At 40.8% G+C, this 24,056-nt stretch overlaps 1 protein-coding gene across 5 annotated transcripts in view; it reads right to left on the bottom strand.

Annotated features, from left to right (window-relative positions):
* Positions 1 to 7,480: 7,480 nt before the first annotated feature.
* Positions 7,481 to 24,056, bottom strand: part of WDFY4 (WDFY family member 4) — a 130,976-nt gene continuing 114,400 nt past the window's right edge. For all 5 annotated transcript variants that reach the window (XM_068197565.1, XM_068197569.1, XM_068197566.1 and 2 more), the window contains 9 exons: positions 22,505 to 22,717; positions 21,830 to 21,977; positions 21,227 to 21,384; positions 19,487 to 19,645; positions 15,457 to 15,636; positions 12,386 to 12,568; positions 11,661 to 11,748; positions 9,346 to 9,457; positions 7,481 to 7,971 (listed from right to left, as the gene is read on the bottom strand). In XM_068197565.1, the coding sequence (XP_068053666.1) occupies positions 7,905 to 7,971; positions 9,346 to 9,457; positions 11,661 to 11,748; positions 12,386 to 12,568; positions 15,457 to 15,636; positions 19,487 to 19,645; positions 21,227 to 21,384; positions 21,830 to 21,977; positions 22,505 to 22,717 (1,308 nt within the window). In that variant the 3' untranslated portion in view covers positions 7,481 to 7,904. The remainder of the gene's footprint in view (positions 7,972 to 9,345; positions 9,458 to 11,660; positions 11,749 to 12,385; positions 12,569 to 15,456; positions 15,637 to 19,486; positions 19,646 to 21,226; positions 21,385 to 21,829; positions 21,978 to 22,504; positions 22,718 to 24,056) is intronic.

The following is a 24,056-nucleotide window of genomic DNA, read 5'->3' as shown; positions in this document are numbered from 1 at the left end:
GTAACTTTCCTTGTTCTCTGATCAGGTGTTGGACTTTCAGTGACAGCAGCAATCAACTAATTCATTGACCAAAACCAAATTGGTGCTAATGAGTGATTCAACATTCAGGGATCAATTTTGAAACAGCTAGTTTAACTGACTATTCAGAGAGGACATCTGTAATGCCAACATCTGTTCAAAAGGCCTTAGAAAAATATAGAATTTATTAGTTGCTACTTTGGAATTTAAAATCCTAACACATTGATGATTTGACCACTTAGCTGTGAAAACTTTCAGATTTGGTTATATTTCTTTTGCATAGAACTGGCCATTGTGCCCATTGTTCTGAAGAAACCTCTACTGTATATTTATGCCCAGCATGTTAATGAATACCATTCTTTATGTATTAATATCCTATATATTCTTGTTTATGTTTGATATCTAATTCCCAAAAATAATAGTTAATTGAACTGAATAAATTACCTTTTTTAAAATATTTGTTGTCTTAGTCTCTGTAGGATTTATTGTTTCCTAGAAAGGGATATTGCTTCCTAGATTGAAGGACATGTGTTTATCTCTTACACAGAATTTAGAAAGTCACAGTATTTGGAATTGAATTCTTCATTCTGCAGAAAATTCCAGCTTTTTAAATGTTTTCTATTTGGAACTGACTTCAGATGCAGCAGAATCCTGAAAAGCAGCAGACCAGCTGAGTGAAACAAGGCCAGAAATATTACTTGGGAGAACACCCATCTTCCCAAGATGGTATTTCCTGTATCTTTTCTTATGCAATGTCCACCTAGATTTAATAATGTCAGATCATATCACCAGGGAAAGGAAAAATATCATCCTGCAATTAATTGCATATCTCTAAGTGTCAAAGCAGCCCACTCAAAGACTACAGAGAAGAAAATTTCATTGAGTGTAATATGCTTTAGTATGAGAAATGCAGAATAAATGGATTTAGCTCCTTTTAAGAGGAATTGCAAGGCCAAATTAATCCCTAGCCTAACTCTCTCTGGCTTTAGCAGAACAGCAGCAGAGCTGAAGGTGCCCCACAGTTCTTTTATGACAGGAGTTCCCATGAAGACTCTTAGTACCTTATTAAGCAGCAGTTGGAGTCTGTTGAGTCACATTATTTTGGTTACTCCTTCTGTTGTCATTGGTAAAACATGGCTTTGTGCTGAAATCTTAACAAATACAGCTCTAGTAGCTTCACACCAATTTAATATCAGATTGTTAAATGTTAATGTACTGCACTCTATAGCTTTAAATAGAATTAGATATGTTTACAGCTTTGGTTAAATGCACCTTGTTCCTCCACATTAAATTTTATTACTAGAATCCTCCATCAGCAAATAGGAGTAAATCATATTAGTGTCACAGGCTGTGTGGGGGTAGAATCTGCAGCCCAAGGAAAAGGTATTTTATTCTCTTTATTACAACTTTCTAATTGGTAGGTGTGGTCAGCATGTCATTATCTCTGCAATTGCAAGCAAATTATTTGTTTTAGTATAACTGGAACATAACTGTGGGGTTCTTTTCATTAAAAAGTTCAATAAACTTCTGTCCTTAGCCAAGGTTTGGCCCAGGTGCTGCTGGCAAAGAAGGACTCGGACCAGAAAAGATTGCATTTAATGTTTACTTTGTAGGTTAAATTCTGCTTTTAAAGGGCTTCTCCAAGACACCTTGGGTGAGTGACATCCGGGTGCCAAGATCCTATTTGGCTTCAGTCTAACCTGCCAGGGTAGAAGATAAAATTCCTAAATTTTACTGCTTAATAAGTGGTCCTCTGAATTTTCTGCACTGATGTGAAATGTACTCATTCCAGTGCTTTGTTTCACCGGCAGGTTTGATTCCTTGTCCTACCTTGGTTGGGCTGATGAAAAGACTGCATGTCAGTGGAGGACTCTTGCATAGCAATAGTCATTTCAGGAATCCTCCCTGCCTTGGCACCTTGTTGTGCCTCTCTTGTTCCTTACCAGCACTGCTGGGCTGTTTCCAAACCCCACAAAGGGCTTTTCAGTCTTCCACCACTATGGTCAGAAATGTTTTGGCAGCCCTTTGTGAGCCTCCTGCTGAGACCTGCTCAGGTTTTCATTTTACATAACAGAGACAGTAACTGCAGCTGTGTTTCCCTGCTGTGAGGATCAAAGACCTGATCTGTGAGGATCTGTCCCTGCATCTTACAGCAGGAAGCAGGAGGTCATGTCCACAGAGGCCATAGGCAATCTCACTTGGGTTGTGATCCTCGACAGGGAGAAACTTAGGGGAAAGGGACTGGTTTGGTCAAACACAAGCTTTCCCTCATGGACTTAATTTGAGTTAAGCCTTGTTAAAATCCTATCTATTTTTCTGTAGCAGTATTTTGCCATAAGGAAGTGAATGAGAACACAAGAGTGCTTTTGGGCTTTGTACATAGAGCTGTGAAAAGACAAGATCACCTCTGGGGCTTTGGCCTTCCTGTTCCAGGCTGGCATCACCTTGGGCACAGTTAACAGCAGTACATAACTACCCACAACCTCTCATCTTTCCTTGAGAAATTAGCCATTGATACTTCTGGGTTATCCTGAGGAATGAAGAGGCCTGCAGGAACTTCTATGACTGCTAAGACAAACTCTCCTGACACTGGGGAGGGTGGAGGACCACAGCACAGAACAAAGACGTCACATAAAATATACAGGACAAAAAAACCACATGTGGATGGGAACAGCTGTCACTTTCAAACAGTAACTGGATGCATGTTCTCCCCTTACCAAGTAAGAAGTCACTGAATACTGCTCAGTGGTGCTGCACCATTACCTCCACCTCTGATTCTGCCTGCTGTGCATAGAAACTAGAATGAAAACTGCTCAGTGCTCTCTGTGAAGGGATTTTTCAGGCAATCAGTTAAGCAGCTTTATACATCTCTCTCCCCTGAACTAGTCCTGTGGGGCTGAAGTCAGAGAGTTGGGCCAGGAATTAATTTGGCCTTGCAGTTCTTCATAAAAGGAGCTAAATACATTTTTTTCTGCATTTCTCACACTAAAGCATACCTGGTGAGATTTTCTTCTCTGTAGTCTTTCAGTGGGTTACTTTGATACTTATAGATTGTAATTAATTACAAGATGATGTTTTCCTTTCCCCAAGATCTTATTATATCAAGGTGGACATAGCATAAGAAAAGTCAAGAATCATGGGCTAAGTGCTCAGGTCAGAGGAAGATCAACAATTTTCTATTCACTTATTTTCTCCATGGCACCTCTTCATCTTAACTGATCCTGCTTTGCAACTATACTCTGCTCTTAGAGGAAAATATGTCCTTCAAATCCCTCAGACAAACATAGCTATGCTCACTTCTACCTCTACTTCCTCCTTGCTTGCTCTCAAAGAACAACCAGACGACAGAAGAGAAACTAACACAAAAGCCAAAATTAGTAAATCACCATGCACATGATTACAGCAAATGGCAAAGGCTGCTCCTATGCATCACTATAAAAAATAACACTAATTGGGATGCTTTGCAATTTCCTGTACAACCCATAATTAGGTTAGATAAGAAACTAGCAGTGTCTAAGTGCTATAAATGTCTAAATTAAGTTATTTTGAAAGTGCTTGGCACTTTGACATTTGAGAGTTCAGAGTAATTGGGGTATTGAAATAAAATTGCTTCTGTTATTTAAAAGGTCATTATCTTCTTCGGGTAGATATATAAGGACTATTTTCTACTCTACTGAGCTGGTCTATTTGGTTCAATTAGACCTGCTTCAGTAGATTTCTAGTGGGCCTCCTCCCACTTATCACAGCCCCAGCACTGGCACAGAGGAGGGCCTGTAAATATACAGCCCAGATATGGAGTATATATTCAGCTCATAATCAGGCTCTGAAGAGCCCCGAGCTTCCCCCATGGACACCACAGGCTGCTATACAACAAGGTGGCAAATGAGTCCTGACACAACAAAAGCCAACAAATGCTGGCTGAAGCCAGGCAGACAAAGGCTTTGGAGCAAATCAGGATTTCATCTTCCTAACCAAATAATCTCATATTCTGGCAGTAGCTCTGGTTATTTCCATAACTACTGGAATTCCTTTATACCGTTACCGTTTAGAACATGCATGGTCCCATTGTCACACAAAGATATGCCTTTTGCTTACTTACTAGATCTGGTACTATGCAACTGTGTAAGTCAAAGGTGGGAATTCAAATGACTGCACCTTGACTGCATTTGATTTTGATCAGTCCAGCAGTGTCAGTAAAATAAGGCATAAAAGACACGGACATTGGCTGAGGAGACTTAACTTACCACCCCTTCTTCACTGGAGATGCCACAGCCAGGAGATGGTAGGGAATGGACTGAGCACTGGAGGGGCAAAAGAGCACTCTCATCCCTGTGGCTTACTTCATGTGCTCCCCGTAGGAGAGCAGAGTATCCCATCAAAACTGGAGTAGTATTTCTCAAAAAAGGTTCAAGTAAATTCTCTTTTTTGAGGATGCAAAGGCCTTGCAGTGCACAGGCAAATATTGCCTCATGAATGTTAACTAGCCTGCAAAATGCTAGAGATCAGACTCTACTTAACACTCAGTGTTATAAGACTTCTGTTGCTGAAAAAGGAAGCAAGATAGCCTGTGTAATAACCAAATAAGTGTAATTAAGGCATTTACGGTTTATGGTACTCAATTAGATTAAACTAGTTTTTAAAGTCACAGAGGTTTGGTTGTTCCACATTTCTGTTCTTCATTTCCCTATGGGGCAGAGTTAAAACTTATTTCTGCATTTCTTATCCTAATGGCATTGAATTTATTTTAAGGATAATTCTCATCCTAAGCTACTTACCCCATGCAAAAGTTGCTTCAGAGATAATGATAACAGTCTGTTGATGTTCACACTGTTCCACTTACAGTAACAACGGAGTTGCGCTAAAAGTATTTGCTGTGGAATTGCTATACTTCATTTTCCACGCTTATTCTAGATCTGCTACCCCTACATCCCAAGCATTGTAACATCAGCATACTCACAATTCACACCACTACTGCCCCTGGCCTAGCACCAAGTCTTTTCTATGTATCAGTCAAAGCCACCTCCACATCCAGAGCTGATGGAATTTCCTGGACATTTTCAGGGATATTCACAATTTACCAAATATGCAGGAGACCAAAACAAACATTAAAACAGGTGGCTGAAACAGGGTTCATTTCAGGTGGTCCTTCAACCATGTATTACAAATTTTGAGCAAAAACTTCCTGTCCAGAGACTTACCTGTAGAAAAATGACCTGGTAGCACTCGAGCCCTGTCACACACACTGGCTGTATCAGGCCTACAAAATTTGATATCTGCAGCATGCTGACATTTGTGCCTTAACTCTGCAATCTGAGTCATGCTTTTGGCAGTATGTGTTTCTTCCCATGATTTATATCGTTTGGGAAAAATTCTCTGGAGCTAGAGAAGAACCCAAAATGTTTTCATCCAAGCATTGTTGTACAGCAAATCATTCCTAATGAGAACTTCTACCAGGATGAAATTACAACCCACTTCTATTAATCTGCCTTTTATATTCTCCCAAATTACAGCTCCTTGAAGATGAGGAAAGATGAAGATGCTCAACTAGGGAAAACATTTAACATGCTGACTTCTATTCACACATGCACACTCTGGACCTGTTCTCTGTGATTCAAAACAGATGTTGCTGAAGCAACTACTGAAGATTTAAGAGAACTGATGTTAGGCACAAGGAGCTGAGCCTGTCAAATCCATGCATGGCCAGCCTACAGCTGGCTTCTTCTTATACCAAACAAAGACAGGTTGATGTCTAGAGTCTTGGTGCCATTTGTGCAGCTGCCCAGGCTGCACAGTGAGTGCCACTGCCAGTTCTGGAACAGGGAGCAACTGCTCTGGGCAAAGACAGGCTGCATGGAAAGGCTGAAGGAGGAGGCAATTTGCAAGCTATTCAAGATGCTTACCAGGTAGATGAAAACACAGGTAGTGACCTTCTTTCACAGCTCTTAATCACCTTTACGATGGTTCAGTAAAGCTGTATTTGCAGTTGAGAGAAATCCAAGTCTTGCTGTCCACGTATCCAAATCTCAGCTTATTTCTAAGGAATGTGCAGAAGGAAGAAGAAAGAAGTAGTACACTTTTATTGACAACTGACCTTTCCTTTGTCCTCAGGAAAATTAAAGATAGGCACAGTTCACCTTTGCTCCATATTTTGATTTGAATATTGGTGTGTCTTGGCCTGTTTTCAGTGTATGTTTCCCTGAGCACAGAAAGATTAGTATTTGACTCACCAAGGCATGCATGTGGAGGTCAGAAAGGAAGACCAGGCAGGTCATCTGTGTAGACACGATGCAGACTTCTTTGGATGCCTGCATCATGAGCTTACATCTAATTACTGCATTTTCCACAGGCAATTACCTCACTCACTCAGGAGATCAGGCCGAACCATGGCGGGGGGGGGGGGCTCTGGTGGGGACATGTCTCAGCATTCTGTAGGGAAGGAGGCTGTTTGCTACAGGACAATTTGCTCATTCAGCAACATAATTCAAAGGAAGAGTCATTAGCTAAGCAGTGTCCCATAGGAAGAAGAAAGTTGATCATGTAATTAAAAGAATGGTAAAAACCTGTGTTCTAGTCCAGATTGCTCCTAATGATGCTAGCAAGTCTCTAGCACCAAGATTTTGGCATACAGCAGTTCCTCATGTGCAGCACACACAGGGCTTCGTTCCCGCTGTGCTGTCCAGTCTCAGTTCACTAGAAATCAGGGAGCTCTGCTAAAGGATGTGTTTGGTGGTATGAACAAAAGAGCTTTCAGGCCCAAAATGTCCTTCGTGTTCTTCCTGGCACATCTCTGACCCAATCTGCGTGTTCAGGACTCTGCTCTGCCTGTGTGACTGCTCAGCCCTTCTGTATGTGAGGTAAAGTATTCAATCTCTTCACCAGGTCAAGGAGGAGCAGAAGGGAGAGGGAGTTCTCAATTTAACTCCTTTCAATTATGCTGAAATGTTAAAGAGGCTGATTTTTCACAGTTTTTCCATCCCCACTAGGGACACAAATGGCACTTGAATTTATTACACTATAGGTCTCAGCCTTCATTTACTACAAATACTCACTTTTACCATAAAGGGAGATTGTGGAGGTAAATCCTGAAGTATGTCTAATATACTGAACTTCCAGAGAGTGTAAGGACAAGGTTAGAAAGAAGACAGAAAAGAAGGAAAATTAATGAATATCTTGACCAGCCATGTCAGATCTTTCTCCTCACCTATTCCATACATTTTGCCTGCCTTAATATAAAGAAAAAGTCAGAGATAGGAATCATTGCACCATAACACATGTTCACAGTGGGGCTGGATAAAGGCACCAGTGTCAGGCTGGGAATTCCAAACTTCACTTTGCAAACAAAATAACATTTCAAAAGGCATGCATACATTTTAATGCAAATTCAGGGAGAAGGAAAGAGTAAGAATGGAGATATTAACATTCTTGCATGTCAGTGAAGAACAAAAATACCGGGACGTACTCATTTACCTGTTTGAAGCCCAAGTATTTTTTATCTCATTATAGTAAAAATACAATATGTTATTATTAAGCTACACTGCTCTTTGGCATTAGTCAAGGCAGTTTTATTTGCTAAATAATATTTGGGAAATACAATGTATTATGTCAAATTCAGTATCTAAAATAATATTTTAAATACAAAAGTTTTCCCAAGACAAATACTACAAAAATCTCATTGTCTATATGCATATCTGTCAGTTTCTCTTACAACTTTGGGGTCCAGTGTCCAATTTAAATTATGCTTGACTTGCAGGGTCAGTCCAACAACTCCCTTAAGATTCAGTCCCCAACCAGAGGCTTCCAGTTTCTCTGCTTCTCTCATGCTCTGAAGTGTAAATTTTCTCTCCATCCAAAGGGTTGAAAAACCAAGAAATCTTGGCTATTTCTTCCTACCCATTTACAGACCAGCAGCAGAGTCTTCCCCAGTCATCACCAACTAGGAGCTTTGAGGAATTTCTTGAGAAAGAAAGAAAAAGACAAAGAAAAACATGTTTAAGAAGAAGATACAAATAGGATCAAGGCTTTTCCTGTATGTGCAGCAATTAGGAGTGTGGTGTTATATTTTAGTTAAATGGTATGCTCTGTCTCACCCCTCGAAAATGTACGGTTTATTCCAAGCCTGTGATCCTCCCCTGCAGTATCCTGTGTCTGTAATCCCATTGGCCCAATCTGTTCCGTGCCCACTTTGAATCCCCCTGTTCAGTGTGCCAGGGGGACGGCTCTCGCTCTCTCTTCTCCAGCTCTCCTGGCTGGTGCCCGCTCAGCCCCTCTCTCCCTCCCCTTTCCCTCCTCTCCCTCAGAAGCCATGCTGCCTCCCGGGGGTAGGACCCCCAATAAACCCTCATCGAATTAGCACCCTCAGAAGCCGTGTGGAGTCTCCTTGCCTGCCTCCTGCTACCAGAGAACTCATGGCTTAGGGGGAACCCCCCCTGAAACGCGCCGCTACATAGGAGGTGTACATTATCTTTAAAGTTAAAATTGAATACCCATGTTAGAGAATATTCAGAGTTTTGGTACTTCAAAGATTGAGCTTAGAATTGGATCCAAAATTTCCTGGAATTCAGTGGGTGAGCTGGGGACAACTTAACCAGATCAGAAGCTCTTACCCTTTGAGATTCTATGAATGTTAAATAATTTGCTGTCCAGATTCAGAATTCAGACTTGTTAGCATGATATCCTGGGTTCAGCCAATGAAATCTCTGCTGCATGCAGTGCCACCAACATTAATGAAATTAATCCTCACCCCAAATGTTCCCCCTTCCAGTGCACATCAACATCACACTAACTGCTCGAAAGCTGAGCATGCAGAACGCAGGAACATTTTATCAGCTGTCAAAATTTCACAACTTTCAGAGAAAGAGACAATAAGTGTTTTACAGTACATCACAACATCCTGGAGTAGGAGATAACAACAAATATTATGGCCAGATGACTTCAGGAGGGGCTTGAGTAAACTAAAATACTGTTGGCTGTGCAAATGGAGAGGAGTTGAAGGACAAAGTTGTCCTCTGGCCAAAAACTTCCTGTTCACATTTTAAGGAGGTAGTATCTCTAGCAATTCCTAAGATAGGAGTTATTTCTGTGTTGCAGAGATGGTGTAGCAGCTATTAAGTTTTACAACTATTCTGGCCAAAACCTGCTATTGCTCCTGGCTTGTCCTCTACCTATTCAATGACTCCCCCAACATCATTCATTAATTCACCTAGCCAGGCCAGCTCCTTGAGGGGCTGCTTTTGGCTACAAGAGGTCCGACTGAGCTCTAAAAAGTCCCAAACCGAATGAACAGCAGGAGCCCAGCCCCAGGGCCCCTCTGCTGGGCAGTGGCCCTACCTGGACACGGCCAGTGCCGTCACCGCTGGACTCGTCCTGCTTGCCTTGCCAGTCAGGGCAATGCTGGGATTCAGTTCCCGACAGAGAACAAGATGTTTTCCACACTTGTTACCTGTTATGTGGTTTAAAAATAAATATTTAGAAGGAGTCTAGGGGGCAGCATGGATGAGATTGTTATTATTTACGGTCAGCAAGTTGTTAAGTTGAAAACAAATATATTTAATCTTGGCCTGTGCTGTTGCAAAATAGGCCCATCCCAATTTAATTTGTGGCTATGATAGTTACATGTGCTGACGTGCAGTGGTATCAATTGTGTGCTAAATTGGATTTGTGTATTATTGCTTTCTAAATTGCATGCCTAGTTCAGCAAAATTGTTCATCAGTTTTCACTGGCTCTGTGCTTAATAAGATGCCTCACAATACTTTGCTGCCAGGATATAATACAGCCCATAATTGCCTAGTAAAAAGAAATTACATAAAGCCCTGGTATTATCAACTTATCTAAATCTGCTCATAACAGAACCAATAATTAAATGCTGTGGACATTTCACATACACACACATACATATGCACACCTAACAACATAACTCAATCACGGTTACTCTGGTCTTTCTAATGACTGTGTTTCATATTAATTTTATTTTTTTAAATGCACAGAATGAGATGTGGGAATATTTGGTCATTTAAAATAATTCTGTAGTGATCTGAATAGGTTAAGGGAGTATGACCCTGCTTTGATTACACCTTTCAACTCTTTATTAAAGAATGCTGTTCCTGTATCCATTTGAAAACACACAGCCCTATGTTCATGTGCAAACAGGTGTTGTCTCTACACATCACTGGATACCTGGGATAGGCACAAATCTTTTATGGTCCTCTTGGAAAAAAACACAAAAACAAGAATGTTCTGCTTTGCTTCCATGGATGGCTTTTAAGTCCTCATTTAGAAAACTGCTTAAGATATATATTTTACAAATAGCTAAAATATCAATCTCTTCAAAAACACACATATGGAATTATGCCTGGAAAGACCTGCCATGGGAAGTTATAGACAAGAACTTCAGAAAGTCTTAAATCAAAGGAGACTTTTCTATAGGTAAAGAGAATCCACAAAATGACTACAGAATACCACAGGGATTTTGGAAAGAATGTTAAGTCTTTTGCTTTGACTTATTAACAAAACAATCTTCAATTAGAGATGAGAACAAAAACAAATATGAAGTTACCACAGCCAGACTATCTCACATCTGGCATCTCAGGTGTTCTTACACCTTTCCTAGAAGCATCTGGCTCTGGATACTCTGAGGCATGACAAAAGGTTTGATAAGCATCTGGTTAGGCCATTTAACATACAGAGGCATATTGGAAATATTTTCACATAGCAATCTAAGCAATGCTGATGCCAAGTTCCATGAGCAGCACTTCTGAAGATCTCTGTGGTAATGCCCAATTACTGTATAATATCTTTTTTTTGCAGATGTTACATCTATAGCTCTATATTTATGCAAATTGCATGCCCAAAATTGAAGTAACAGAGAATGCCTGTAATGAGGGCCACAGCAAATAAGTGGAATAAATTATACATAATAACACCACAATTCCTTTCCCTTAGAAAAAGCGCTGGGAAAAGAAGAGAGCTGTGCTATTTAGGATGTGCCTTTAAAGATTTCTGACAGGTTTCAGCTCCTGTATTTGTTAGAACAGAGAAGCGAGTTTGAGTTGTTTTTAGTTCCAGTCAGCACCATAGTCCCACCATCTCATTAACCTCAGCTCTGTGAGAATTCCAAGGTATCAGCTTCAGCTGCACACAGCCTTGAATAAACAGCTCCAAGCACTAGGGCGTGCTGCTGGAAGGACCTCTGACTTCTTTTAACAAACTTCTCTGTTCCATCCCAGAGCAGGATCTGGCACTGCCCACTCTGATGTGATGGCAAGATGCTTTAGTACAGGCCATCAGCAGAGCTGCCAAGGCAGTGGACTTTCTGGAGCCAGGACTATTTCCAGCCATTGGTTTCATGGGTTCATGTAGAAAGGTGGCCTTCTGGGGTTGACAGAACCCACAGGAGAGCCTGTGAAAAAGCCTTCAGCTTCATCCAGGTGTGCCCACGAGATGGCTGGCTCAGATGTGCTCTCTGTCTCCAAGGTGGGGCAGTTGCCACCCACCACTGTTGCTGGTCACAGTAAGAGTGCACCAGTTGCCCACACCATCTCCCCTTCACACCATGGCGCTCACACCCCCACTCTTCCTCCTCACAACCAAACAAGGCTTGCAGCACTGGGTCACACTGCAGTTCCAGCCCACGCAGTGGTCATACCTGTGCCACCTGGCTCTTCCATCACACCGCTCTGCACTCTCAGTCCGGCACCTTGCTCTGGGGTATTGCTGTATTTGGTCTTCCACAGCTGTGACAGTGAGGGGGGGAAAATAGAAAAAGCATGGATTGCAACAATGAGAGAAAGATTCAGCTCCTGCTTCCCAGCAAGGGAATTGAATTTCTAACACCAGGATTTTGCAGCTGTCTCCCTGTCTGTCACTGTGCTGCAGAGTGTCACACTGGAGGAATGCATGCAGGGAGCTGGTGGGGTTGCAAGGTTGACATGCTATTGAAAATCCCAGTAACCCAGGAAGTTCACCTCCCATACTGGAGGCAGAATTCTTACTAATTCTTACTAATTAGAATTCAGCAGTGAATTCTTACTAATGAGAAAGGAGGACTTAATAGACTGAGCTGTGAATGCTCAGAAACCATATTTAAACATGTTTCTGAGGAGTAATAGAATTTTTTCTTTCAGAATCACCCCAGAATAGACAGCACATTTTCAAAATTCTCCATGTATGGCAAGAATTCCTCTTGTCAGGAGGATAAAAGTTAATAGGAAGCAAACATTTTACTCGGGTTTTCATTTTCTGCCCTCTGCTGCACTGTTAAGAAAGTGGCATGGGCTTTTAGTAGCTCTATCCCTCCATTTCGAATAAAAAAATCTCTACCTCTGGTCTACAGTGAATGAGGATTCCTTTTCCTCTCTCCCATCCACCTACCCTCACCACTCCATCTGTGCTTCCTGTGATGATGATGCTGCGTGTGTCCCAGTCCATCACTTCAGCAAAGCCGCAGCAAACAATGTGGCAGGTGGGGCTGCAGGCAGTGCTGGTGCTTGCAAGAAGCTGGCCATTGACTGTCCACAGGTACAGACAAGACCCCGCACAAGAGACAATGTCACCCTGTAACAGAGCAAGAGGCAGTGTCTCAAAGTCCTACACTCATCCTCCTCATAACTTTTAAATGCTGATTAGAATTTGCTGAATTGCTCTGATGTAAATTCTGACCATTGTTTTTCTGCTGGGCAGATGATATAAACCAGACAAAGTAAAAATTACTTTTTTTTTTCCCATGAAAAATTCTGGCACTTTTACATCACAGAAACCTGAAACAATTCTCTCAGATTTAGCAAGATAATGCAGAAAAAGGGTTTTTTTCGTATTTTTAAATGAACATATTTAATGAAATGTTCCCTTTCTCTTTTCCATAAAATTCAGGGTTTTAGTAAAAAAAAAAACAGACTGACAGTCTGACCCAACTACCATCAGGGACAGGGGCTGTGCACAAGCAGTGTCTAGCACATGTTCTGGGCCAGAACTAGCGCTCTTATGAGTTTTACAAATAAGCATTCCCTGAAACAAGGACGTGGTGTTCACCTGCTTAGCTACAAAGCCTTTGGTGATTTCACAATCCTCCTCTGCCCCTCACAGGGAGCTCACTGTCATCGCATTTCTACACCGTGCTCTGCACTTGGCCAGTGACCAGCTCTGCATCCAGTGACATGCACTTGTGATGCAGAAAACATCCTTTGCACGGCACCTCTCCCCTCCATTCCATGCAGGTGCAGCCTTACCAGAGGCTGCTTAGAAGGAGCTAATACACAGGTAAGTCCTTAGGGAAACACAAAGAACTAAGAGTCAATGCTGCAATTGTAAATGATTTAATCAAAAGTGCATTTTGATCAAGTTATTAGTTGAAATTCTACATGACTTTTCTACTCTTGATCCATACTAAGAATCAGCTAAATAGAACCTCGTCAGTGAAGTCATCTGATTCTGAGAAAGGACAGTGTGCCCTTAAATTAGCAGCATGCATCTGGTTTAAGTCAACTAACACCTTACTTCACCCCTGCCTCATTTGGGGCCATGGCTCTTCACACTGCTGGGCAGAATTCTGGAGATAAAAGATGATAGCATGTTCAAAACAGAGTTGCCAATAATTCAAGAGATTAAATTTCAGCTAACTTATCTGTGTGAGAGTACATGATGTCCAGGCATTTGGCAATAATCTACAATGCTTTTCAGGTCTGGATCAGGGATTTAAAACTAACTGAAATAATTAGTTACAGCAAGCTTTTACAATCCTCCTCATTTTATGAACTTTTTGGGACAGTTCTTATTTTGTGTCTATGCTACACAAATGCCATGAGGTTTGGATTTATAGATGGCACTTCTAGATGCTTAAGCAACTCCAACAATCACATAATGAAGAGCTGTATAGGGTCCTTATTTCACTGAAATTTTATTTCCTTCAAAACTTTGCTTTGAACCATTCTGAATTTTTCAGGAAAAAACTCTTGCTACCAATCATGTAATTTTGTATCAATCAAAACACTGTAGCACAATGGAAACACTTTGTATCTATTTTCATGTAGCTTTACATAAATATAGAGAGGGGAATTAAACTAAAATTACAATTCAGAATTAAGTGTTCTGTTTTGCTAACACCAAAAATAATTTTTTCATCCACAAAATATGGACCGTTTATTTTTTTTCTTGAAATTTCAGTAACACTTTTCTAAAGTTTTTCCTCTATTAAGTGAACCTTTTTATATACTATTATCCAAACAGCTTAACCATTTGCACTCCAATAAACTGGAGATCAGTCATTTGGATCAGTCACCAGACTGTTCCTGGCACAGACTGTCTCATTTTTGGACGGTTCCAGGAGAGCAGATACTGACTGAAAAGGCTGCTGTACTGGCTGGTGCAGAATGCAGAAAACTCTGGGCCCTTGGGATCTCGATCAGCTCTGTGCCAGCCCTCCCCTTCATTTCTGAATGCTTGGCACTGTTTCAGCTCACTTCCAAGGGACCACCAAGATACTCTGAACTGGCCTGCTGAGGCCACTGGCCACTTTACATTAACCAGGACTGCTAGGACTGGGGGCTGAGCTGGCACTCAACAGACAACTTAATTCCCATCCTCAAATTGCTAGCCCTCAGACGGCATGGTTAATAAAGCTCTGATATGAGATGACGGTTTTGGCACAGACCAAGTAGAGAATATCTGCCTGGTTTCTTACTGCTATGAACTCAATTTTGCTTTTGTACAATATTTAGGACTGGATTCAACCTTGAATTGACTGAGCAGCTGAAACCCTGTTCTAGTATATTAGCAGAGAGAAAAAAAAAACAAATATGAAGGCAACATTTTTGGGAGGTAAAAGGTTGGGAGAAAAAAGAACTCATCCAGAGTGTTTACAGTAAAATCCGATACAGAATATTTTCCTATCAACATGTATGCAATTCTGGGCAGGCACAGATCTCAACAGATTGATACCCACTGCTATCAGGAGCTCTCCCTGCACCTGGAGAAGAAAGGAAACAAAAAAGCCAACATTATCACTGCAAAGGTGTAAGGCAGTTGTCACCTGAGCTGGCAGAATGCAGTCTAACGTGTCTCAGCTGCATGAATGTGCAGCTCAGATGTGACTCTGCTGCATGAATGTCAGCAGAAATTGATGAAATAACAGGGGCAACAAGGTTACGGGTGAGCCAAATCCAGGAGGTACTAAGGTAATACTTCATGCTCCATAAACTAAAAGTTGTTTAATCCTGCTATCTATCTATCCACAGATGCTTCTTAGCTACTTAGCTACTCAGTTTAAGATGCTGCTTTTAGTGCTTGCCTCTCATCATTAAGAACACTATTAGCAATCTCAGTAGAAAGAAAAAAAAAATCAATGTATCAGACTCTCAGGATGTTTTTATGTTGGGAAAAGCACCCATTACATTATCATGAAATGTTCATGGATGCATCAGAAGAAAGATGATAAATGAGGATCTTACTGTTGAATTGTTGATGGCAACAGAACGGAGGCTTTCCTGGTGGGCAGGAAGCTGGGTTATGAACGTCAGCTGGTTCAGGTCCCAGATGATGCAGGTTCTGTCATCGGATCCACTCACAAAGATGCTGTAGCTTACAGATGCAGCAAGGCAGGTCACTGCCTGAGTGTGTCCATACAAAGCCTGGTAGGGAAAAACCAACCAATAAACCACAGCAGATGGTGGGTGATTTACTAGGGAATCACAGTCCTACCTCATTTGCTTAGTAAGAACAAGCAACCTAGTAATTCTTTGGAGAACTGAAGAGGGAATGAGGGGGAAACACCAAAGGATATTGCAGAGAAGCATCCTTGTCCTCAACTCATAGTTGAAGAAAGCTGAGGGTCCAAGAGATTATATGACTTGCTCAAATTACACAGTGATCCAGGCCCCTTGGCCTACTCTTCAGACTCTAAGACAGTGCTTTGTGCTCAGCAAGAAAATAAAATCATTTTTCACTTCAGTCCAAGCAGTTTTAACTAAAATTTATGCTTGGAAATTTCTCAATATTTTAAAAAAACTTTTTGAAATACAATTTATCAAGATGTAATTCAGTAACCTTCTGAGTCTTATCTTTCTGTGGCTCTGACGAAGTATTAATAAATTTCTAATATTGGTTAAGAGAAGAAACAGCATTTATGGAGAATTCTTGCTTTAAAGCCATGTAGGAATTCCTTCCCCTTTCATCTGTACACAACATTTTTTTTTGTTGTTATTTTATGGGTTCAGAGACATAAGGAGTGTCCAGTTAAACTCGGCCTTATTTAAACAGTTTCTTTAGAAAAGAAACAAGCTTTAGGCACTTTAACAGAACAGATAGAAGGCATGGATTCAAGTATGCTGCTAATAATTGTTTTATGCAGCGTTCTCAAGTGACGGCAATGTACATTTCTGCTACATAACCACAGTAAATGAAAGTAAAACCTGTAGTGCAACAGAGAAAGTCCTTCACAGCTTTCCTAAAAAGCCTTTCATGGCTCATTTTTTAGCTTCCTTACTGTGAAAAATCAGACCCACCAGTTTTATTTTTTGATTTACAAAAGAAATGACTATTACTTGCTGGCTTTCTTTAGCACATTATTAGCATATTTCTAGATTCTATCTCAGTTGAGCTTGAAGCAAGGGAGCCACATGTACCACATGGCTTTTCTGGACACACCTCACCCTCTTTTCCAGCACGTGACTGTGAGACTGAACTCTTGCTGGCTAACATGTGCTGCCACTTGCCAAGGTCACCAGGACAGCAGCAATGAAACATCAATGCACTGGTGAAGAAGCTGAGCTGCAGCAGGCTCTGTATTACTGAAGGTGACCCACAACTGTGAGGGATGACTTTTAGCTTGGGACTTATTCCATCACAAGAACAGTCAACTATAAATACTGGCACAAAATTAGGTTTCTAACTGTGGTTTTCAGAAGTCAGAAACACTCTCACCTAAGCATGGAAAAGAAAGCTCAGTGATAGCTTCCAACTGGCTGTGGAACATTGTTTTTACAAAGGACTGGGCATAATCAAGTGCCCATACTTGAGAACTGTGCAAGACTGCTGCAAAAAGGGCTAGGACAAGGCAGGTTCAAAGGCTCACAATTTCCTTTCCTTTCTCCAAAGCATAAAAGAAAACATATCCAGTGTGAAAGCATCCAAGCTGCCAAATCAAGTCAAGCTAATCTCCTGCACAAGTTTCACTAAAACATTTTTTTTCTTTTATTTTAACCCATGAAGATCCTACTTGGCAGTGAAACACTTTAAATACAAGCTGAGTGTGGAAGAGATGGATGGACCTGCATACAAGTACACTATCAGCTTCAACCCAGCAGTCTCAATGCACATTCATGAAAAAAAGTCTCATGCTTTTGGCTCCCTACATCTTTTCATTATCACTCTGCAATGACTGACAGATTTTTCCTTAATGGGAAAAATCCTGCAGCATATTTGCATAAAGATCTTGAGGCGTATCTCCAAGGTATTTTAACAAATATCAAAGGACAAAAAAGATGGCCAGATTCACCACAAGAATGTTTAGTCCATGAAAAATTTATACCAAGTTTGACCATTCAACTTAAGTGGCTGACAAGGACATAGAAACACTATAGATATGCTCCACACCTTTGTGACAGGTCTGTGAGGCAGAGAGCACACCTTGCTCAAATGTTTCATTTGGCCCAGAAATTCTGGCAACTGGATCGCACAGATTCCTCTGCTAGTAAATTGCATGGATCAATACTGAGGCAATTATGCTCAATCTTTAGTGTTCCACAAACTGTGGAAGCAGATCCCACTAGAGAGGCAAAAGCTACTTTTTCTGTAGAAATATAATTTCTGTACTTTACTGCATTTCAAACCAGAATGTGTCAGTCCCGTGAGACAGCTGGTAAGTGAATAGCATCCACTTTATAGCACATAAGCTGTTCTTAAGCAAAGCTCACTCTCTCAGGAATTTTTTGTTGTTCAGCAGAAAAAGCAGCCACCACGAAACAGTGAATTACATGAAAGCAGAAAGTAATTCACTGGAAGACATTTAGAACCATAGTTCAAGTTTACATCCAGTCCAGACAGTCATAAAAAGGAAAAAAAAAAAAACATTCTCTGGCAAAGTAAAGGAAAAAATACAAAATTTGTCATTGCATGATCTCATACCACTTTGTGGATTTTGGGTAATACCAAATTAATCACAATGGAACACATCAGCAAAGCTGATTTTAGATTGTTAAAGAGAAAGACATTATAATGCAGATAAAAGACAGCCTCTTTGGTTGCCTGAAACTGATCCCCTAACTGGTATTGTTTAGATGCTGATGAAAATTATTGCTTATGCTTTTCTCTACTGCTAGTTCTTCCATTTCTATGTTCATGTCCTCCTTTGGAATAATAATCAGCTGGATTAAAAGGTCATTAGATCTTGTCTCATATTTTTGTCTTCTACAGCATTAAACAATATAAACCTCAAAAGAGAGGCTGCTCTAAAATAGTTTTCCCTGCTAATTTCAACACAAAGTCCAACAGGAATTTCTGACAAATTAAGATCTAAATACTTCTCTGGCATTACAGCAGACAATGAAATTTTCACTTCGTTTAACAACAAATAAAATATATTTTGGCTTAAGGTAGGAAGAGCACTGAAATATCATCTGGATACCCCTCCTGATCAAACAAACAGAAGAAGCTTCTAACACTTGGAGACCTTGGTGATCAATGTACCCTCTGTCTGTCTAAAAACAGCAGAGCTTTTTAATCAAGAGTATCTTCATTGCTTTAGGGAAGAAGGGCCTCATGCTACCTTCCAGATATGATAGTAGTGTACTCTAGTTTTACTTGTAAAGCTGAGAACTCACCATAGCTAAACCACACAAATCTTGCATGAGAATTCAATTTTGTAAATGAAATAGCATGTATACAAGGGGTTGGTGGCTATAGATGAGCTCTAAATCAACAACCACTTCAAGGCTTTGGATAATGAGGACAAAAACTATAGCATTCTTATTGGATGCATCCCTCCCTCACAGAGTGACAGATAAACCTTTTACATTCTGAATTCAGGCTGAGAAAAAGGAATCAAGAACTTTGCCTGGCTGAGACTTCTTCTCCACCAGCAAAGTTTCCAGATGTTTTAGAGATCCGGTCCATTGCTGTAGCAGCCCAGAACAAATTATAAGCATCTCCAGGTGATACTTGTTTTTGAAAATAACCCAAGGGCTGTACTTCAAGAGAGGAAAATATGCCTTATCTTTATTATTTCTTTTATCATTATGAACTTTGAAAATGCTACTAAAGGGAAAAAATCCACCAAGTAGCACTCATAGCTGTGAGCTGTTGGTATAAAGCATATTATCAGCTCCTGCCCTGATACAGGCTGTCACATCATACTGCTTTTTACTGTTTTTTTCCTGCATTCTTATTCAACAAAGATGCTTCTTCTGACAATAATTTGAGAGATAAAAACCTTATCTTCTGGGTTTCATCAGGTTTGCATTGCAGAAAAGGCACAGTACTTACCTGTCTCAGGTTTAGACATTTCACTTTGTCCTTGACCAGGGAGAATTCCCAGACACACACAACTGAGCTTGTTCCAGATGTGATTATGGTAGTTGCTGAAGGACACACTGCACAGAGGCACTTTCCCCAGTCTGCCATGCACTCAAATGTAGTCACATTCTGTACAAGAAAGCATCTTTAAGTCAAATTCTCATCTGGTGATACCATTTATTATTACCAAGTGGCAGATTAAATTTTTCAAAACTGACCCTCCATATTTTAAATTTAAGAAAGAAAAGCTCATCATAACCAGTCTCTATGTGAGCACAGCTGTGAACATATGGATCTGCACTGCTGTGCAGGCTGTGGATGCATGCAGCTGTGCCATCTTCCAGGGACCAAACAGGAATGCTGAACAAAGCTCAGTATCTCATGTCTTAGGAGATCTGGGTCTGATTCCTTTTGTGCCACACTTCATACACTACTTCAGGAAAGCTCATTCTGCCAACCATATTGTAACAGAAGGCAAACATTCCATGTAGATTAAAAAGAAGTATCAGGTTGTGATGGCCACTGCCAACAGAGTTACTGCCAGGCCCTGCAGCCCTCCCAAATTTGGATTGAAAAGCCAAGAGACAAGGCACTAAATTCCATTCTGTGCTCTGTTAGCAGTACCCAAATCAGTCTAAAGCAGTGTCAGGTCAATTAGACACTGCTACAATCACAGCACAAGCATCCTTCTGCACATTCTGCATTAGCTTTCCCCCACACAATTGGGACAACACTCTGGTGGCAATGGTTCTGATGGACTTGGATGGCACAGCTACAAAACCCCTGCCACAGACAGAACAAACCTTTACTTGCTTACAAGGACTAAAGTTTCTTATAAGCTCATGTTCACCAGCACTGTTGACCCAGAGAAAATTCAAGTTGGACTCCCAGCTATTACTCACAATGACTGTGTAATCACACTCACCATACTCCTTAAGTTTTGAAGTGACAAACTGAATAACTGATGCCTGCAGCAACACTATGAACTGCCAAGCACTGATTTTATTAGAAAGGGAGCAGAAATTAAAATATATCTCATGGCTTTTTCATTTCCATTGACTTTGGGTATGTCTGTAAAAACATAATGAATGCCACTCGCACAAATATCCGAGTCAGTATCATGCTGAATTACATGTTATGATATTCTGGTAACTAAGCTAACTCAGAATTCTTTGCATAGCATTGTCCCATATACATCCAAAAATCAGTGTATTTATGGCAGAGGAAGAAGCGAGATCTGTCAAGTGCCCTAACAAGCAGTGTGATGATATAGACCATTTATTTTTAACAGCAAAGAAGTAAGAGTATTAACTTCATTATTTTGAATGAATGCACTGGGCTATGCTGGAGCCAGAAGGGAACTGACAGATGGTTCTGTCTTAATTCCAGCAGAAATTTCTGCACAATGAAATTTCTAATCAGTGACCAGGAGACCTTGTGTTGTCCTTACGACCCATGGACAACACAATCACTAGATGGAAAACTTGAGATAATTTAGAGGCAAATGCTATGTTTTTGAGCAGTTTAAAATCATTTCACACTATCTTGGATATCCAACTTGAGATTCCTCAAGAAGATTGACTGTGAGAAAATACTGTACAGAATCCTCTGAAATCAGCTCTCCAACAGCCTCTGAAATGAGTGCCCAAACCAGTCAAAGATCACAACATATAACTAATTTCCTGAATTCTTAGAGTTTTTCTTATTTACCTTCTCAGATCCATATGTGCCAAAGCAGCAGGTGAAGTCCTCAAATCCCCAGCAGAATGTTTTACTCCAAAGAGGAGGAATCAAAATTTTATTTTTTTCGACAGCCAGAATGCCTTTCTCTGTATGAACAATGTGCCCAATAGGTCCCTTGGGATAGTCTGGCAAGACAGAGAAAATATTTAATTCTGTTGGTTTTAGAGCATTTATGTTAACCTTTCTCCTTGCACAGCTTGTGTGGTGAGGCTGGCAAGTCTCATATCTGGGCTCACTGCTGTGGCAAGTCCCACAGACAGAAATCCACTCTGAAGCTGAGATTCCACACACAGTAGTGGAAACACTCCTCTCCAGTGCACAGCATAAATGCATGTGAAGAGGGTGACTTAAAAAAAATTGTACAAAATTCCACAATAGAAGTTTGAAGAAATTTTCAGTGCCCACTTCTAATACAAGGATACAAAAATCACAGTTGGCAGAAGGGATCTTAATTGAGCCAACTCGTAAAAAGCTGTGTGACTACTTTTGCGATCTTGAAAATCTAGATTCATCTTATCCAAAAATTGCGTACTTGTTAGCTCAGAAAATGGAATACAGCCCCTGCAGCACCTTTTATGGTAACTGGTGAGAGCTTCAGATTTTGCAGACTGCTCACAAAAGGAGGAAGAATTCCACTTGAGTGAAGGAACACCCCAGTCTCTCTTCCTGCTGAACTTTTCCCTTGAGCATTCCTAGATGGATGTGCTTTTGTGAAGAGCTAGAACAAAGGAATTTCATTGAAAAATAAATCTTTATTTGCAAGACCATGCAGGAAAAACCCCTGTTTAAATCCTTAATCACAGACTCCAGGACTACCATACATGAACCTCTTAATTAAAATAAAATCTTATGCATACTGCATTCTCATCAGAGTATATCCCTCCCTTAGAGAGACAGAAAGCTAATCCCAACAATTCTGGTCAAGAAAGAAAACACAGGTGAGACTTTGAGCTGGGTTTTAGTTGACTATACCCATTCCCAGACTAGTGATTACTTGTGTGACTGTACTGAAGGAGCAGAACCCACAGCTGATGCTGCAGCCCTATGGCATACAACAGAAGCAGCATGGTTAGAAAGTGGGGGTGCACACTGATGTAGTACACAGTCTGGAAAAGCCTATAGCTCATATTTCAGCAGATTTACAGCAAATGATATTTCTGATTTAAGTTACTGTTATTGGTTTCCAGTAAAAATACTGCAAGATCAAGATAGATTATGTTCTCTACTCTCATGATAGAGTGGTACCTGCTTTGGTATCTGTCCAAAGTTGCTGATAAATCCCAGGATAGTGCCCTTAATCAGAGGATCTTTTATGTTGTTGAGGTCCATCTTGTCTCCATAGAAGTAAGGGTGATAGGTGTTAACTGCCTCCACTGCAGCTGAGCCATGCTGCTTGTGGCCAAAAATAAGGTCTATCCAGCGATGAAGGTGTGCACTGACATATTCACTTTCCAGTGCCTGAAACCAAAACAAAATTACTTAATTTGCCAGACTGTATCCATTACAAATGCATTACTGCTTTCCAATCCTTGCTGGGGGCAAATTCTCTGCAAGTCAATCGTCACACTTTCAGTTTCTCCAGTACCACTATTCTCAGCACAACCTCATAAAACACTAAAAGAGATTAAACTGGACCCCCACAGGAAAGAGAAGGACAAGGTGCCACATGTTTGACTTAACAGACACGAGGAGCAATATCCTCAGAGACAACACAGGTAGGTTCCACAAAGCAAAATGAAAGCATTCCACAGATCTTGGCACATGGATTTATAGGATCAGAATGAACAATTACTACTGGAGAAGACTCGAAGAGATGCTACAAGATAATATATCCACCTAAATGTGAGTTCCATAGAAAGCTCAATGCAATCACAGAGGAAAACTTGGGCTTGTAAGACCCAGACAGCCAGTTCATGAGCAGGGGACACAAGTCCAAGCTGAACCTCTGCCCACCACCAGGTTAGCCAGTCTTACCTGTGAGGCTTCACTAATTACTACTGCTCCTGCCATCACCTGCCTCACCAAACTTTTGTGTGTTCCCAAACAGCCTTGCCCAATGATTCAAGCAGCAGTGTCAAACATTATTAAAAGCACTTTCCTATCTCTGAATCATTTGACTGAGTAATCCCTGATGTTCAGTGAAAGGTCTTCCAAGCAGGCCAGCCCACCCAAAGCACAGCAGAAATAAACAAACTAATGGGATCCAGAACAATGGCTCATTTCACAGAGCAGACAGTTGCCCAGTGCAGCTGGTGTAAATGACCGTGCCCACAGCTATAATGATCACAGGCCAGCTCACAGAACAAGCACAGTGTACAATCTGTCCCTGAACAGACTCAGAACTCATTCTTATTAATAAAAGCAGTTAGTCCATGAATTACAAACTGTAAATTTTGACTGGTATTCCTGCCAAAGCAAAACAGAGAAACTAAGAGAGCTGTAACTGTGTAGCCTCTCAGAATTTCACTGAGCACTATGGCAAGCCCAGCCAGGGAGGGAGAACTTGTGGTTTAGGCAGGAAGTAAATAAATTTATTTAGTGGACTAGATTCCTAACTTATTAAGCATGAAACAGGAAACTGTTCAGAATTTTATGTCAACAACAATTATTTGCTCTCATATTGTTGAAAGCAATAGTCAGACCTCAGAACAGTGTCAACCTCAATCTGTTTTATGCACCAACCTCATTGTGAAGCCTCCTAAAAATGGCCACAATACCAGTAATTAGTACCTCCAGCCTTGTGGATATCATCAGAGGAAACAGAAACCCTCATGTTTCAGAATTCAAGATCTCTGAC

Source organism: Anomalospiza imberbis, chromosome 8 (genome assembly GCF_031753505.1).
Source record: "Anomalospiza imberbis isolate Cuckoo-Finch-1a 21T00152 chromosome 8, ASM3175350v1, whole genome shotgun sequence".
Classification (NCBI taxonomy): Eukaryota; Metazoa; Chordata; class Aves; order Passeriformes; family Viduidae; genus Anomalospiza; species Anomalospiza imberbis.
Note: the sequence above shows the minus strand (reverse complement) of the source record. Positions and strands in the feature narration are given on the sequence as shown.